Consider the following 19,081-nt stretch of genomic DNA (forward strand, 5'->3'; position numbering starts at 1 on the left):
GCCGTATGCTGAGTAAAAGACTCTATAGGTTACAATAGCAATTAGGAACACTTGTCTCTTTCTTTCCCTGTAATTTGTACCAAATGTCATAGTTCTTTCCAGGAACTTTCTTGTATATTACTGGGAAATTATTCAGAAATTATGGAAAGAAAAAGAAAAAAGAAAAGAGAGTGTCTCTGATTAGATTAAATAAAGATGAAAATGTGATTAGAGAGTCCTTATCAAAAACAAAACGCCCATTTTAACTGTCTGTGTTTTACAGATAGGCATTTGAGGTTATTATTGCTACTTATTTTTTCTTTAAAAATGATAAAAGCTTTTACAGAGTTTGGCATGTATTTATTTCAGACTGAGAAAACAAGTACAATAAAGATTAAAATTCCAGTTGTTTCTTCAAACATAAAAAACCTTACTGACCAATAACATTGATGTGAGCATTTAAGTTTTTAACTGTAGTCTTGATTTGAAAATTTAACAAATTTGAGTTTTTGTAGAACTCTTTTTTAGTTGGACCAAATTGGGGAGAACTCTATGAAAGAATAATTATACTTGTTGATCTATTTTTTCATTAGTCCTGATATTTCCTGCATAGCTCCTTTCCATATAATATAGAGCAACAATAAATGTGACACAGCCATATTACTCAAAGATTGTGGCATTAAGGATCAGTGTTATTTCCAAAAATAAAACAAAAATATTTTATGAAAAAATAAATACTCTGCCATTCTCTTTTTAAATTTTTTTTCATCAAGACATACAAAACAAGACTAATAGTCTACAGCCGTGCTAGCAGCTCTGTGAGGCTGTACTTATGGGCACAGTGGTGCTTTGAGCTAAATTTGAGCATGCTAACATGCTCATAATGTCAATGCTAACACGCTGACATTCACGTGATGTTCACCATCTTACATTTGCTAATTAGCACTGAACACAAAGTACTGCATCTGAGAATGGGGAGAATGTCATTAGTTTTGTGGGTATTTGGTCATAAACCAAAATGTTGGACAGATTGAAATTTTGGTGCTAGTGAAAAAGTCACGAGATCATTAAGTTTATTACAATTCAAGGAAACATGAATGTGAGTACCAGATTTCTCAAAAAAAACAACAACAAAAAAACAAAAACACACAAATGTGAACCTCATGGTGGTGCTAGATGGAAAGTCAGGGGATCAATAAAGTAATAACAATACATTGCCTGGGAACCATGAATGTCCATACAAAATTAAGAAAAGTCAGGGGATCACTAAAGTCAGTAAGATTCATCCTCTGGGGACCATGAATGTCTGTACAATATGTAATGGCAATCCATCCAATAGCCAATAGCTTTCAGTCTGGACCACAGTGGTGAGCCAACCAACCAACAGATAGTCAGACCAACATCTCCATCTCAAAAGCTATGTCGCTCATATGTCAAAAATGTTCAGCAAGCCAAACTGTTAATCAGTAGTAAACCTTGTTAGTGCTATGCAGTCTGTAAGATAATGTGCTACCTTAAGCACCAAGTGATTGACATTCTCCACAGAATCTTTTCAGTTGTTGTTCATTGTTGACTTTTGCCTAAAATCACTTGATAAAGTTACTAAAGTCAAAATTTGGCAAAATGTATCCAAGAGGAAGAGGAAATTCCTAACAAGTACAACCCTGACAGAAGAAAAAAAGAGAAACAGGATAAATATGCAAAGAGTCAATTGTGGGTGCAGCTGGTTAATGAGTCTGTTGCCAGCGTGATGGCCAGTCCTTCTCTATCCAGCTCTGCAGCAGTCGCAGCACATCAATGCGCTGGTAGATGCGGCAAAGTTCGGTGAGCTCAGTGACCGTCTTCTGGTTGTAGCGCAGCAGGAACTCCTGGGTAGGGCTGTGGGACAAAGAGCCCTGGGTCCGGTGCTCCAGCAGGGTCAGTTCATCGTAGCTCATCCCCCAGCGACTCGCAAAGTTCTTCCAGTTTTTGATGGTGCAGTGGTTTGGATCCAGTTTGAGCCGTAGTAAATCCAGGAGATCTTTGTCGTTCATGAGGTCGCTGATCTTGGGAGGAGGTGCTGGGCAGCAGCATTTCTCACAGGGACTGTTTAGTAACTGCAGTTCTTTGGGGAAGTCTAAACTCAGAGATTGACACGTAAAATGGAGTTAGCTCTAGATGTGTGCATTACAAATTAAAGTATATTAACATCAAATTTAAAAAAGAATAAATGTAAGTTTAACTTTGTAGGGTGTTGTCACATCAATAACACCATGTTCCTGTTATTACACAACTTGCACATTCATACATTTTCAAAATGACATTTCCTTGATTCAGTGAGGCTGATGATGCTAGGAATATATTTGTCAATTTTCATGCGGAGTCATTTTGTAATGATTTTCCTATCATTATAAGAATAATATACCTGGTGAAGTAGATGTTGGGCAGGTGCATTCCTCACCATCTTCAACTGGCTATAACAAAGACAAAACACAAATCATTACTGTTCATACATGGTAAATGGGCTGCATTTATATAGTGCCTTTCTAGTCTTCCGACCACTCAAATAACTTCAAACACAGCTGTGCCTCTCTCTGGCAGTTTTTTTTTTCTCAATAGTTTGGTTGTAGCAGGTGCATGTCTCCTCTTATGTGAGTTATGTGCGTTTTCACTGGCTTCTGCAAGTTAAACATGTCTCAACAAAAGCCACATTGCACACTACAGTACATCAAGACCAGACAGAGAAACAAGAAACTACCCCCCGAGCGATGTACACATTTTACACTGATGATAGGAAAGACTAGAATGGACAAATTCTTGCTTCTTCAATTACAAGTGCAAACTTTTCCTTTTATTGTATGTTTATTTTCAACAATACTGTCTTTTAGATATCTGCATGACAGAGAATGACAATAACACTCTGCCGTCTGTGTTCTTGCTCTGTTATTAGTGATACTCAAAGCTACCCCTTTCAGTTCAGTAGGACAAAACCACATCCTGTGTAGTCACAGCCGGAATTAGAAAGCACCCACAGGGTGTGTGCCTCTGCCAAGGTGGAGCAGAAATCTTTAAAGTTGTTATTTAAAAATAGATCTACATCATGATTCACATAGTAGTAATTAAATGGTGATTGCTGATTGGTTGAAGGTGGTCATTATACATACTCTCCATAAATACTCAACATTTCAACAGACTCATGACCACAAGCTGTGACCATTTTGAGTGATGATGTTATTGTAGCATCATCTGTGGATGAAATACCATCAAATTTTGCAGGATTGCTCAGAGTTTGATATGCACAATTTATTGTAGTTATTGTAGTTTATGTCAAATAGGTCACACCAACAAGAATCTGGCAACTGCATATAGTCACAGGGTGTGGCATATTAAATAATATAAAACTTTTATGGACTCATATACAGTTATTGTTATGTACCAAATTTGGTACTGGATAGAGTTTGTGTGGAAAGCATTGAAAGAACTGTACAAATGTGGCCTATAACGAGAGATTTGTCTTTCGACTGAGAAATCCATTCTTCACACTTCAGTAGCAATGAGCCCAATATTAAAGTAGGTAACGGATGTGGTTTTTGACACATTCTATTCTAACTAAGAGAAACATATAGCACAGGACACCTCCTCAGAGGAAGTATTGATATGATGAAATAGTAATATGTTTAATTTCCTACATGCGGAGGCTAGACTTTTTCTCAGTGGTGAAAATAGTACAAAGTTTGTCATACACCCCTTTTAGTCCCACACAGTGACGCAGGTTAAACATGCATGGGTGGTCACTGTGAACACTGTGAGACAGTGTGATTCATCTATCCTGGCTTCTCAACCCTCCTCCTGAACTGGGTTGAAAGTGGGCTGGACACTATATGGCTTTCTATTAGCTATCAGTGAATCCTGACAATGTTATTTGATTGCCCTTTGAAATAAAGAAACAACACTTTCTCCCTCTTACAAATGAAAAGTTGAACTCAAAAGCAATAAAAAACCACCCTTGCTCAAATTCATTAATCTCAGAGGTTTTACTGCTACAGTTTTACTTGATCTGGTATGAAGAGGAAGTTATGGTGGCTAATATTAGCTAATGTTAGAAAACTATAGATAGATATTGCTGACATTCCTAGTTGGTTTGCTAACCTTATGACTTTTCCCTACTTGTGCTGATGTTACACCACATTTTAGCATTCACCATCCTCCCATAATTGTTGTTCCACAGAGGCTGTTACATAAGAGTCATTAGAAGTAAGCTTGCTTTAATAGTTTGTCTAAATTAAAACAAATTGACATTTTTTTTTACGTTAGACCCTTGCAAAAAATATATATTAGACATAAGGATTTCAAGGATTCGTTACAGTGGTGGACTGCCAGTCTGAAGGTGGGGACCATATTTTTCAGGTTTCATTTGTATATGTTGCCATGCTTTCTACTTTCTTTTTTACAACAAAGTGTTCTTTTTGAGAATGACCCCAATGACCAAAAAGACAGGAGTCTAACCAATTGATACATACAGTATATCACATATTTACATTCATGTAACTTCACATAGAATTAGCGGTTGGTGTAAATTTTCTATGACATAGGGAGAAAAGGAAAGATCAAGAGATGACTTGAGTGCACATGAGTGTGTGAATGAAATGAAACTAGACTTTATATGATTGTTCTGTCATGTAATTCTGTGTGTATGGTTTTTCAGTGATACTACAGAATTACACCCACAGATCTGTGAAAGGTGACAATGACTTCATTGTCACCTCTCACAGTCATTGTTAAGATGCAGGTTGAGCGAGCGTTCAGTAGGCTTATGTGCATTTCCTGTATGAAAGGTGGTAGTACTGACCTGTCTTATCCTGTCTGAGGAGGGGCTCCGGTATCCAGAGGGCATGGAGGTCAGGTGGAGTGTCACTGCATCTGGTGGAGACACATTACTGACACCACTGACGAACATGCTTAAGCATTTTGACAGTAATAGAAGACAGTCCAAAATGTATGTACAGTAAATTAAATTAATTAAATAATTAATTACTTCCAGTTGCTTCAACTTTGCAGTTTTCTTTGATCGTTGTTAAACTGCTGTCAATGACACTCAAGACTTCCTGCACAGGTGTTTTAATAAAAAACTTTTCAGTGGCTTAAAGGGCACAAATCCCTCCCCTTCCTGGCAGGCTTCTACTTTTACTTTCAAATTCATGTTGTTTAATTAAACTGTATGGAATTCATGAGTGTGCAACTGTAAGTGTGTTTTCTTAGTTTTGAGGCTTTTCATACGATCTGCAGGAAGTACTGAGTTTCAGTGAGGGTATCTTAACAGTGATCAAAAAATGCAAATGAGTAGAAGTGAATAGACTATTATTAGCAGTTACCAGTTACACTAATGAAGATTTTTGAGTAGATATAAGGAAACGCAAACTAATTAATTTCCATCTGTTACAGGCCAAATGTTAAAATGGAAGGATCAAATCAATTGATTAAGGAGATGTCTTTAAGTTTGGCATTAGAAAAACTGACTTACAAAGTAAGTGGTTAAGTTGAGGATTTTTATAAGATATGGGCACCTTTTTACATTTCATAACAGATCTGAGTGATGCCTACAATCAGACAAGCATTGGTGCAAGTGCTCACTTTCTTTGCCTCTTGTATTACAGAAAGCGTAACATAGATGTGAATAGGGAGGGAGAATAGGATGATGACAGGATGGTACATATACTGATTTTTTGTCAAAGTTGTGCTTCTGAGATGTAAACCAATAAACACAGTCTGAAATAAAAATAAGTGATTAGAATTAATTAAGGAATGAAAACAGTATCTGTATATAAATGAAAAATGCAGAGTGGTAAGTCTCACTGCACTGATGGAAGTAGTGCTGTGGAAATATACATTTTCCTGAATTTACCATGTCATAGTAGAGGGAATTCCACCCCCATCAATGTTTTTTACCTGGTCTTTATTAGCAATCAGCCTTTATTTGTTCATGCTGACCGCTCTGCCATTATTTAAGTACTGCCTTTTTCTAGAGAATTTATGGGTATGTTTAAGAAGGACCACTGATTTGACTTTCTAACTTACCATGACGATCTGTCACTTGCACAGGATAATTGGCCTCCAATGACTGTGGGGGAGACAAGGACAGACAAGATAATATTAGAAAGTAAAATGACTGAAGCTAAAAAGAGAAACCTGAGAAACATGAGTTTTTGTGGGAGCTTTATATTCAGCCTCTTCATGGAACTGAGGCAACATTCAATATGCAGTCTGTAACTGTGGAAGAAAATGACTCTCTTGTGTGCAAAGACAGGGAACAGCCTGCTACAACTTGTTCCTCAATGAGCCCTCAGGCGCTAGCAATCACAGCACAGTGTGTTCAGTTATGGTACATTTCTTAGCAGATTATTGTAAGACTCTTCTTTTTAAGGAGGAACAATGACAAATGAGCATAAAGCAAACTGGAAAGAAGACAAGTTGAGACAATGAGACAGTCAAACAAACACATGGCAGGAGGCAAGAATAAATAAAAAGGTGCTCACGAATTCTGCCACAAAGCTGGTTGTGTCTGTGTCCTCCACAGGTTCAGAGCTGATTCTGTCTGTAAGCAAAAAGAAAAAAAGCTTCAGTGTTGCGTCTGAACATATATTGTCACCTCGACTCATTTCCTACATGTCCTTCCGCAGAGATACACAGAAAAGCCACATCCTCAAACTATCTGGCTTATTCTGGTATGTGAGTATCATGTAGTTCAGACATATATATGTAGACTTTAGATTTGGGTAGTAATGACACATCATGATCAGCAGCTGTGGAAGAAGTACTCAGATCCTTTAATCAAGTAAAAGTACCAATTCAGTAATGTAAAAATACTCCATTACAAGTAAAAGTCCTGCATGACAAAACCTACTTAAGTAAAAGTACATAAGTATTGTGAGCCTGATGTAGTTAAAGTATTGCAGTAAGAGAAGTGGTTTGGTCCCTCTGACTGATATATTATTATATATGACATCATTAGATTATTAATAATCTAATGATGTCAGCGTCAGATGATGTGCGTCAATTGATGCTCCTATGGCGCACTGCAAGCTTCAGATTTGAAATTCAACCACAGAACAAGAAACAAAAAGAACAAAATGAAAAACCTGTGTTGACAGGTTTTTCATTTTGTTCTTTTTATTATTGCATTAGTTGGATGTAATGAATGAATGAAAAGGAGAAATGCAGAGGAGGGAAATGAAACTGAAATTAAGAGCGTCTATGTCCATCCAATCATCTGTTGACTGTTTGATGGTTATTTATTTATGCTTTAAAATGTAACTGCCGTAAAATAATCAGAATATAACGTATTATTTCTCTCATTCAGCGGTTTTGTTCTCACTACCGCTCGCTTTCCGTGCTTGACCACAGCCGTGCTATCTCTCTCTCGCTATCTCTCTGAGCCCGTGCTCAGCTGGTTTGTACTATCTACAGCTTAGGTCGCTGTGTCTGCATTTGACTCATTTGACGGATTTGACGCTTCAAAATTGAAACAAAGTCGGAGTAGGTGCGTCAACGCAGTTTCACGCGCCTCATAATGCTTCAAGTGCGTGTTCGGCCATTGAAAACAACGGGACGCTTCCAGTGCGTTTAGGCCTTGAGTTCTAATACACAAATTTGTTTTCAGTTTTTGGACTTTTTCTCTAATCTTTGATTTTTGGTGAAATATTGGATATTAGCATTTGAACATTTATTGAAATGGAAGGATGTGAGAAGTTTAGAGGGAAAAATCACTATTTGGTGGAGCTGTTAACAACTTATAGACATGTGAAATGTGACCCCGACTACACACTGCTTTTTGTAAGATGTCAAAAGCCAAAAAGGTTGGAAACCACTGGTTTCATCTTTAACAATGTGTTGTATTTTAAAAGCTTGTTATATTATCCATTGTGTCAAATCTTCATCTGAAAAGTAACTAAAGCTGTCAAATAAATGTAGTGGAGTAGAAAGTACAATATTTCCCTCTGAAATGTAGTGCAGAGGAAGTATAAAGTAGCATCACATGGAAATACAGTAAAGACAGTACAGTAAAACAGTAAAATTCAAACAGTAAAGTACAAGTACCTCAAAATTGTACTTAATTACAGTACTTGAGTAAATGTACCTAGTTACTTTCCACCACTGGTGATCAGATAACAAGGTAAACTATAAACTTGAAGCACAAGCAGACTTTTTCATGATATTGCTTGATGTCATTGCACTATTTTTATCTAGGTTATATCATTTTTGTCAAATAAAAAAGCATGAGGTGTGAGTTCAGGTGTGTTTATCCTCCACTTTGTCCCTGGATAAAGCAGACAAACTTGTAATAGCGCACAGCTTCTCAGAAACAATAAATACACTGTTCAGCAACAACATGGAAAACTCTTAAATCAAATGCCCTCCGCACTGAAAAGGAATATTTCTTTTAACGAGCACATTCATGAATGAGTTGGGAGAGTAGCACAAAGGCAGCTTTTCAGCTCCAGAAAATACCTGGACGGGGCTATGTGGGCCTTCATCTGTCTACGTCACTGTAAAGCCATTGTATCCAAAGGGCTCCATATAAAGAACTGCTCTGGCCTTTCTTGGGTTACACTCTATGACGATGAAACTTTAATTTGCATGGGAAACTAGAATTAGGATTAAGTGATCAGGTGTAAGCAGGCCGTTTCCTACATGCAGCTTTCAAGGTGTTGTTTACCTGAGAAAGAGCAGTCATGTATGTAGGTCACAGAGAGATTTTAACCAGCCTCTACAGTATGTCAACCTAAAAATCACTCACATCTCCCCCGTTTGAAACAATGCAAGGCAGTAATTCTGGCACAACAGGGGCATTATTATTGTTACTTTTCAAATATTTTTTTCTTTCCTAAACACTCATGTAAGATTTTAGCAAAAATATCTTTAACAGATTCCTACTTTCAGTGTTCAAAAACATGATATTCTATACCTTATGTCAACAAATCACATCTGCAAACCGAAACCAACCAACTGATCTACTGATATCCTTACAAAGCCTGATATATCTTATTCTTCTATTCCTTAGAACTCCATTGTTTCTGTATTGTGAAATATGTTACCAATGTCTGGTGAGAGCAATAAGAGTCAAAGTGGACTAAGTTTGCATGGCTATCCTTTTTTGCATTGCATTGACTTCCATTCATTGTGGATAGCCTAACCCAAACCCTAAGCCTAACCTTGACCAGAACCTCAGAAATAACGTCTTGCCTCATTAGGACCGGGATTTGGTCCCCATGAGGACTACTGAGCCTGACAAGGTCTGTGTTTATACTGGAAAAGGTCCCAATGAGGTAATTAACACACACACACACACATACACACAAATTCCTCTGCACAAGGTCTGATGTCTAAAGGCATGAATATAAAAACACCTAAACATAAACAGCATACACAAAAAAAATAATAAAATCAAATAAAGAATACATATAGAAAGAATGTAAAAGCACTGTGAAGTATCAGATCATTTTAACATTTCAGATAGTCCAGGGATTTTCCTAAGTCATTATCATAAGCCTTATCAATGAGTGGGAGCTCAAAACACCATGTACTGTAGATCTAACATGTCAAAGTGCTATTTTTCCAGTGTATTGTTCTGCATTTCCTAGCACTTACTATGCGTACTTCGACTGTCGTGTCTAACAATGACGGTGGATTTCTCTTTCTGGAGAAAGAAACGTTTTAACCAAAGTACGTGACAGCCAGTGTAATCTATTAAAGTGGAAATGATGGGTAAATTCCCTTTACCATGGTCTCTGTAGACCTGCCCACACAAGACTACTAGGAAATATTGAGATGTTGCACTTTGCTTCCTTGTTGCTTTTAGACTCTCTATTTCAAGAAAGGAACTAGTTATTGGGTATTTGAGCTTGGAATCAATTCATGGGGGATCCTGCTATGACATTCAGTCAAGCCACCTTCATTATTACATTTTTTGTGCACAATAAAACTTTTTCACATAGATCTATGGAAATTTCAAGGTACTAGCCTGGGCTAATGCCCAGGCTTTTTAAATAAGTCACCATACCACTAGCTTTGGTGAGGCAAATTTGTGATTTGTGATACTGGGTGCTATAAAAATTAGGATTATATTGTGATTAGATGTCTTAAAACCTTACTATGTGCGTGCTCTTGTTTTTGCATGTCATGATGAATGTTCCTGTTCTGCTCTGCAAGAGTTGCAGAAACAGCAAACAAGGGGTTTTCAGATAAAACAGCACACAGTACTTTAACTGCTCTTGCGAAATCTGTAAATTATCTCAAAATCAACTGTGCTATAGTAAAAGTTTATATTCTTGTACTTTTGGACCTAAGCATCTCCTTGGATACTGTTGATAACATTCTCATTCAACAGAAAAATGGGTAGGAGTTTGCAAGCACAGCCCTGAGCTGGTTACAGACCTATAAATTAGATTTCAACTTTGTCATCTCAATTTAAAGCTTATCATCATCTTCAAAGAACAAACATGTGACATTAGGTGCCACAAGGTTCTGTCCTGGGTCCATTACTTTTCAGTCTTTGTGTGTGACCACTAGGGCTCTTCGTCTGTAAGCAATGTCAACAAAGCTATGCAGGTGACATCCAACTCTATATAAGTGTCGATCTTGATACAACACAACCCTATCAGCAGACAAAAAGGCACTAATATTGTATACAGCAAATAAAATATGGTTAAGGTATGTTTAGGGTTTGGCTACAAAAACACTTGGTTAAGGTTAGAAAAAGGTTTCAAAGTTAAAGACAAATGTTTAATTGCAGGTCTGTGATGAAACATTAACTCTGGTTTCTTGTGTGAAAGTTGGGCACACTACATGCTCATCCACCACCCTCACTTCTACTTGTCACATAAAGGGCACATTATTTTCTGTGATGGTGCTGAAATCTCTGAAATCTCAGACATCAGGAAAAAAAGATTGTAGCTATTGGTGCATAAGACCAAAGACAGGAACTGTGTCTACAATTTACTACAATATCTCTACACAATCTAACATTCCAGCAGTTAACCGTCAAATCTCAAATGTCCTTAAATGTGCCAAGAAAGCAAGTTTTCAAATCTGTCCCTACATGCAATAGCATTAACACATCATGAAGGTGTAAAATAAAGGCAAGACATTGTAGGATTTAAATATCTTCAACTGATTCCAGTAGCATACAACTGAAAGGAATATAAACCAATGGCTGCATGCAAGGTAAAACTAACTGAAACGTTTTTGTATTATGTACTATGTATGTAAAATATGGGTGATTTGCACTTAATCAGCTAAAATTTAACATTGAACCCCCTGAGAGGTATTCCCCTTTAAATACAGTGCATCAAGTATTAGGACTTAAAGCTAGTCACCCAATTATCAAGTGTAAGTCAAACCCCAGATCAGTTGAGCATTGTTTCACCCTCTCTAGGAATGCAAGGGCATGTAACTGCACGCTCTGGATAAAGTTCAAGAGATGAAATATAAACCACATCATAATACATTGCTTAGGGGCCATAATTCCACGCAGGTGAACCCAGCTTGTCTCCATTTTGACCACCCATGTCTCCTATGAAAGGATAAAGTGCAGTTTCTAAGCAGCCTGTGTAGTGGGCCGTTTGCTTTGTCATGAGTTTGTTTCCACGCATGACTGGAGGTGAATGGCATGCCAATACCTGACCCAGGCCACAGTGCAGTCTAGACTGAGAGCAGCTATATACTGTACACACCTTGTATGTACAATCTTAGCTGATGGTGGGTGGTAAGCATGTCTCTCTCTGTGTGTTTGTGTATATTCTGGAGCTGCACAGGATTTGACTGTTATATTCATGCTTATACTACCTCTTCAATTGCATATCACCTAATCAGCATGGATGTTTCTCCCCAATCACAGCCACACAAAAAAATTCAGCAAAAACCTGGCGTGTACTTTTTAACAGCTTAATGTAGTAAAGTGCCTCTACAACTGAATAGGTGCAGCCGGAAACTTGGCCTTCAAGTAACATTACAGGAAGTTATGCTTATTCGCTCTCTTTCTGAGAGAAAATGAGAAGACTGATATCACTTTTATGTCTGTGTGTTAGTACAGAGCTGGAGTCAGGACAATGTTAGCCTAGCTAAGCATAAAGACTGGAAGCAGGGGCAAACAGCTAGCCCTGTCCAAAGTGAGAAAATACAGCTATATCAACACATCTGAAGCTCACTAATGGACACAGTGTATATAATACGTTCAACCCCTACATAGAGATGTAAAAACAACAGTTTGTAGTTTTAGCATGAGCTGAAACTATTTGTTTAAGAATCGAAGCTTCACCAATCTTATGTAAGACTGTGCTCTATAGCTGGAGATGCTGCACAAAAATGCTGCGTGAATTAAACTAGCCCCCAGTAATGGGCTGTGAGGTGATTTTGGTACAGTGGTCACACTCAGTATTGTAACTTCATGACACATATTGGCCCAAAAAGCATTTTCCCCATGTGTGATCATTCGAAAAGGAGCAACTGTAAAGCAGCAAACACATTTTTCTTAGTGTCAGCAACACTCTGAAATAACTCTTTGATCCATTCCGTCCAATAACAGTTGGAAAGTCTAGAAGAGCCACATCATTTAAATTATTTTATCCCATTCATGTGAGCCGGCTCTGCCAGTGCAAGTTTCAGAGGCTCATGTTCGGCTGGAGAAAGACTCTAATGAGCATGCTCTGTGGGTCAAAAAACACAGAGGTGTCAGGAAGAGACTTTTTCAGTGTATGTTCTGGATGAGAAATCTTCATAGGAATGAATAGGGTGCCATCTTTGAACACAATAACCTATCCAGTTCACCTTAATAAATCCACAGGATGGATTAACTGTGTAAAGAAATAAGTAATTTCATCAAACCTTTGAGCACAACAAACTAAATTTTATTTACCTCCATTGTACTGGGGTGGAGGCAGAAACCTCAGAAACAGATAACTCAAAACCCAGAAAAATAAAACAAAAACTATCTGCATGGTAGATACAATGAGAAAATATGTTTTTGTGAAATTTGGCTGAACCAACCTTTTTAAACACAGGCAAAGCCTTCAGAAAAGACTTCTTTTAAGTTTCAGTGGACAGATCAACTTTAAAGCAAACATATATCCATTAGCATCAGCCTCTAAAAACCCATATTAGTCTGACTGTAAACCTGCAGGCCCAAAGCTATTTAAGTCAGGTTCAACAGTTTCCAGCCACTGTGCTGAAAAGGTTGCAACAAGGGTTTTCGTTTTCAGCATTTAGCTGATGGAGCTAACAACTAGCCTAACAACATGTGTTGAAACATCTGATGTTTGGTAAATTCATGATTAATCTGTTGACTTCAGATTAATACTTGTTCTTCTTCTTTGTCATCCACAGAGATGACTGCTGATTGGTACCACAGCAACAGACTCATGTTTACCATCAGCATGAATATGTCAGTGGCTTTGCAGTTGAGGTTTTATGTACTACTGCTTTTTTTACTGCTTCTGAATTACCAAAAATCTATTGGAAAATACTATATACTCGCTTAGCTTAGCACACTCTGACATAAACTGTCAGTTACTTGATAATAATAATAGAATGTGCGCTGTTGCGTTAACTTTTTCATAAGGTGTCCAAATAGAGAAAATAAATTCTATTAAGCTACAACTGAACTGGCAGTCATTTTGAATCTCCACTTTAAACATTGGACCAAACATTTTAAACTGAACTGAAACTCTACATCCTGGCTCAGCTTATAGATTTACTCAAGCTCTGCCATAAATTACAGTTTAGTAATGGCGAATGGAACTACAGTGTATACTTGGATAATACAGGATTGCAGACAAACAGCCATTAGCCCGCAGTATGACTAAGCACATGTTCATTATCTCGTGCCAAACACAAGGTGTGTGTGTGAAAGTGGTGCAAGTAACTACTGACAGGAAAAAACAGAGTTGGCTGCACTTGAACGTAAAGGAAATTACACAGTGTTCACATGCAAATACACATGCCATGAGATTATATTTGCGTCTGTGGTGAGACAGCAGATGTTTAACAACCATCAATCTGGCTCTCATCCACAATAATGAGATAACAGTGATGATTCTGTTGGTAATTTCTGTCACTGAAAATGAGACTGAAATAAAAAGCGATGTATATCATATGTTCATAGATGTGTTGTTTCGTATGAGTCATATGAATCATATATAGACAATGCTGAGTTGAGGAGGGGAAAATAAAGCATCCTTTACAAGGGTTTATATTAAGTTGTAACAAATGAATTTATAAAGGGTTAATAAATTATTTTGTTTATAGACTGACTATATATGCTAAATAGGGGGACTTAAAGTAAAGTCACGGCTGAGATGTAGCAGGGCTGCGTGGAACGCGGAAGTTCTCCACACACACAGTAAGTGCAAACAGATAACATCTGTACAGGTACATTGACTGTTTGGGGGCATATAAAACTGATTCCAGTGATATATTTGTGCAAATAATGAGGCAAAAATTTGCCTCAAACATCTTTAGACTGAATTATTTGGTGGCTCATCAAAAATGTCTTTGGTGGGTTAAGTTTTGCAGGGGGTAAATTTAGACTTTTGACGTCAGTATTTCTAAAATCCTGGCTACAGCATGTTTGCCAGGTTGTGTAGGAATCCTTTTGGTGATGCTCTGTCATCATGACTTCCTTTGTCTTTTTTTAGCTCACTATTTAGACCAGGTGGGGGTGAAAAAATATAAAGGGCACCTGACACATTTAATGTCATCAGCAGAAAACAGCGATAGTTGGTAAGAAGGCTACATCATCAATTTTTAACATTTTATAGGGTGATTCAGAATATAAGGAAACAACAACTTAGTATTAAAAAGGATTTATTTTTTAAACATTTACTTTGCAAACATCTCTGTACTAAAATACAGGGAATGGGTAATGTTTTAAATGTTTATCTCTCAAACACATCTGTAGTAAAAACATGGAACTATTAACATTTTGAGAATTAGCTGTTTTGAGCAGTCTTGACAGGGAAGCAAGAAGCAAGATAGGTAAAATAAAAGGACATTTCTTTTGGCCACGAGTTTGTAAATGTTAATGACCTCGTTACGGTCGATTGTGATGTCCCTCTCAATGGAACTTCTTCTATATCTGTTTCTAAGCTGGGTCTTGATCAGCTTCAGTTTGGAGAATAAGCACTCGACTGATGCAGTTGTCACTGGCAATGTAGCATCTATTTTGGGGAGTTTTGTCAGCTTTGGAAAGACTGTGACCACATAAGCATAGCTTCGACATTGCTGGTAGGGAGAGCATAGGAAGAGTGGGACACCTTCAGTTCAGTGACAATACTGTCGATACAGATTTGGCAAACATCCTTGAAAGATGGCAGCTCTTGTGCCTTTCCAGTTACTTGGGGTGGCAAGGCACTGACATACAGCACTAGAACTGAACTGGCCCTCTTGCCTTTGTCCTGTATGTTTTTACCCCTACAAAGGAAGTTATGTCTTTACTCCTCTCTGTTTTTCTGTCTGTTAGCAGGGTTACTCAAAAGGTTCTCTTCCAGATTTCATAACGGTTTCATGACAGGATACATTTTTAAAACTTTTTAACATGCCTACTGGGCATCCCTCTAATTGCTAATGGCTAATGCAAACATACCTTTATCTCTCTCATCTCCTCCCTTGCTGCCTCTAGCGGCATTTTGAAGATCCCTTTGTATTGTTGTCAATTTTCTGTCTCTTCTTGGCATTCTATAATCATAGGTAACCTAATGCTAATCTCCCTCTCCACAAGTGCAAGTTAATCCAAGCTAAAGAGTTGTAAACATATTTTGAATAGAGAATGATGTCCTTAAAGATTTTACTACACTACAAGGTTGATTTCCAGTTTGCACCAAATATTTAGTATAGAGACGGCTAAGTATGTCTCTAGCTAGCTAGCTACTACCGTCTAACATATTGTTTAGCATGTTATACAGCTTTGGACAGGCCCGAACATAAAACCAATGTAGAAAATACAGTCTACATACTTTAGTAATGCATCCTTAATAAAATTGAATCCATACACTTGTTTTAATTGTAAGAAAAACCTTGCTATGTGACCTACTTCACAAATCTTAGTAGGATCAAGGTTACAGCTTAGACTGCACTGACCATGGATGTATTATAAGAGCTGGATACCGGACTAAAAATGGCGCCCATTCAGGCCTATAGGAATTGCTCGCCTGGCGCATACGCCAAAAAAAGTTTCTAGCTTCCGGGTTTGCTTCCGCGTTGTGCGGCCCACTGAATATGCGCAGTAGTGTTTCCCCTGCTGGCCCCGCCCACGAGTTCCCGCTCGGCCCATAGACATTTACATTGTGATGACGTCACAGATTTTTGAATCACTTTTCTCGGCTTGAGGAAAGTTTTACAAATATAAAACCTCCATGAATAAAAGTTCATAATAGAAAGAGTCATAATTGATGTTGTTTGCAGTTTGAGGTGTCCTGTAAACAGTTTTACAGACGTCTGTTTTACAATAGTGGTCTATGGGGAAAATCCTTTTTGGGCCACAGGGGGATTTTTTGCTGCAATACCGCGAGTGGCCACTGGGGAAAATTGGCTGCAAGGATGAGCGGCGGCGCCCTATCCAACTCTTATTATACATCCATGGCACTGACCCAAACAATCTAAAGGGGTGTAACTGAGAGTGGTGCTGTACCAAAGTCAACTGAATGGAATAATGTCAGCTACAACAACTACATGTTTTTAAGAGTGCTTTATTTTTCTAAAGGTCAGCTGACATAAAGGATACAATTATTTCTACCATAATGCCCAGTTTACTCAATTGTAAGGGCATCTTACATGGCAAAGTATCTCATGTTCTTCACTGGAAGGGCACTTCACCCCTTCTTTCTCCCATAAAGTGCACCCAACTCTGTGCTTCAGTTTTTGTTCAATAGAAGGCCACCCATACAGAACCTCCAGCTCACCCCATTACAAGGGCATCTCATAGGGCACTGCATTATATACTCTTCATTCTTCATGCATTTGCTGTCGGGGGTTCTTTACTGGGCACTACTGCATTTTCTTCACCTGAAAGGGCACCCATGAGGGCACTTTATTCCAGACTGTCACATATAGAAGCACTCTATAAGCCATTTCATCCTGATTTACCCATAATTAAGACAGTCATTACAGAACTTTGGTATGTTTTCTCATTTGTGCTGGCACCACAGAGGGTATTTTATCATACTATGGGGGGGGGGGGGGGGGGGGCAACCCAAATGTTTTTCTTATAAATGGCTTGGGGCTGCTCTATAAAGCATTAGTAAGTGATTTATTAAGCATTAATAAAGCCATTAGTTACAGCTTGTAAAGTGTTATTAGAAAGTGGTATAAATAAATTCCATTTAATTTGCAATACCACAAACCTGGAGTGAAATGCTCTACATACAAACACTCTCCCTACAGGTGCTGACTATATAACCTCTCCAGGTTAAGTTGTTTGCTTCAGACTATCCAGAGATGAGTCTAGTTGGATGACAGTAAAATGCAATGTTTTTAAAGGTAAGCCAGTTGTAACTCTTGTGCTGCTTTTATGTGAAACACTGACACTACAAAACATTCATATGAATGAGATTAAAGACAACCTGTACTCTGGTAATGACTCCCACACCACATATGTGGCCACTGAAAGATATTAACCCTTTGTTCTGTTAATACTCATTTCCAATCAGTCTCACAGGATGGGTGAAGGTCACACATTTGTTTGCAGTTTCACTTTACAACAGATGTCATCAGCTAAATGGCCATCGGGTTTTCCATCACTACAGGGAATTTTTAAGTTGTGGAAACTTTTCTGGCTGTGGTTAAAAACGGCTCATCATCAAACGCTTGCTGGTTTCCCCAAATTAAATTCCAGCGAAGTAAAATGTTCCAAAAAAACGATCTAATAATCTATTTAAAAATATTTAAAATATCAAAAATGGTATTTTTGTCGCTCAAATAAAAACAGTAGGCTACTTCTGACAGATAATATGACAAATTTAGGAGGTCTCAGAGTTACAGTTTGCAATTCACTTGACATATCAACTAGATCACTATAACATATGAGTAGGCCCACCGTAAACTACCTGTTAAAATGATATGCTACTGAGTGCAGGAAGACAATATGGGACAATTGGATAATTTACTTACCAAATGGTTCCTTACACGCCCTCAAACTGCTCATTTTTGAGGCTGTGAAGTCTCCCATGCAGGGAAATGTAGCAGGACAGGATATAAACTTTCTCTATTAAATGAAAGACTGAAGACAGACAGTATTCCTGTACTCTTGGGTAGGAGAAATCGCCAGTGCCAGCCCCGCGGCGGCGGCTCACACTAATGAAACACCTTCAGTGATGAAAAGGTACTAGGATTAATGCTAGCTTCAATGTGCCCTCGGAAATTCTAACTCTCTATCTCTGAGATCGCTTAGCCAACCACTTGACTTCTAGACCTCACTGGAAGGTGGAGCTTTATAACACAATACAAGTAAAAACAAGTTATTTTGATTGGTAATTAAGAGACAGGGTGGTACTGTGCTGAAGCAGCAAAACTGAATGTGAAAAGTTGTAAAATTACTAACAAAAAACCCCATAAAAACAAACAAACAAACAAACAAACAAAAAACCCCAATGTCAGACCCCCTTGTTAGTAGATTGAATTATGCAGTATATATATTTCATTTCAAATATACAGTGTATACATCCAGTTTGTGTTCTGGTTTCTAATACATTTGATTGTAGTATGTATATTATTACAGAAGTCCATCTTTCTCTATTAGATTTAGTAGTTTAGTATTTTGCGTTGCAAGCGAGCTGTAATATTCTCCATGCAATTTACCTCTTTCAACCTTTGCTTCCATTGCTCCAGAGTTGGAAGGTTTGGCTTAAACCAGTTAATGGTGATCATTTTATGGGATATGAATACCAGAACTCTAAGCATGTATATTTTTATTTTTATCCAATATGTCTGTATGGGGAGGGGGGGATGTGCTTCCCTCCAGTAATGCTGCGGCTAACGCTCCGCTAGCCTCCCAGCTAACGTTAACCCCGGTTCTGCACGTGGATCCAACCCGGTTTATTATTCAAGTTAAAGTGGGAAGAAGCAGCGGGTCTGACGG

General features: G+C 38.0%; 1 protein-coding gene across 2 annotated transcripts; it reads right to left on the bottom strand.

The window, feature by feature from the left end:
* Window positions 1-1,266: 1,266 nt before the first annotated feature.
* Window positions 1,267-19,081, bottom strand: edaradd (EDAR-associated death domain). Of its 2 annotated transcripts, none has more exons than XM_042432666.1 (6): window positions 18,802-19,081; window positions 6,492-6,550; window positions 6,034-6,076; window positions 4,808-4,878; window positions 2,384-2,432; window positions 1,267-2,095 (listed from the first exon to the last, which is right to left on the bottom strand). In XM_042432666.1, exons 1-6 carry the CDS (start codon window positions 18,821-18,823, stop codon window positions 1,707-1,709), a joined length of 633 nt encoding a protein of 210 aa, XP_042288600.1. In that variant the 5' UTR covers window positions 18,824-19,081; the 3' UTR covers window positions 1,267-1,706. The 2 variants fall into 2 exon arrangements, with proteins under 2 accessions (XP_042288600.1, XP_042288599.1); XM_042432665.1 differs by lacking the exon at window positions 18,802-19,081 and adding an exon at window positions 18,115-18,318.

Source organism: Thunnus maccoyii, chromosome 14 (genome assembly GCF_910596095.1).
Source record: "Thunnus maccoyii chromosome 14, fThuMac1.1, whole genome shotgun sequence".
In the NCBI taxonomy this organism is placed as follows: domain Eukaryota; kingdom Metazoa; phylum Chordata; class Actinopteri; order Scombriformes; family Scombridae; genus Thunnus; species Thunnus maccoyii.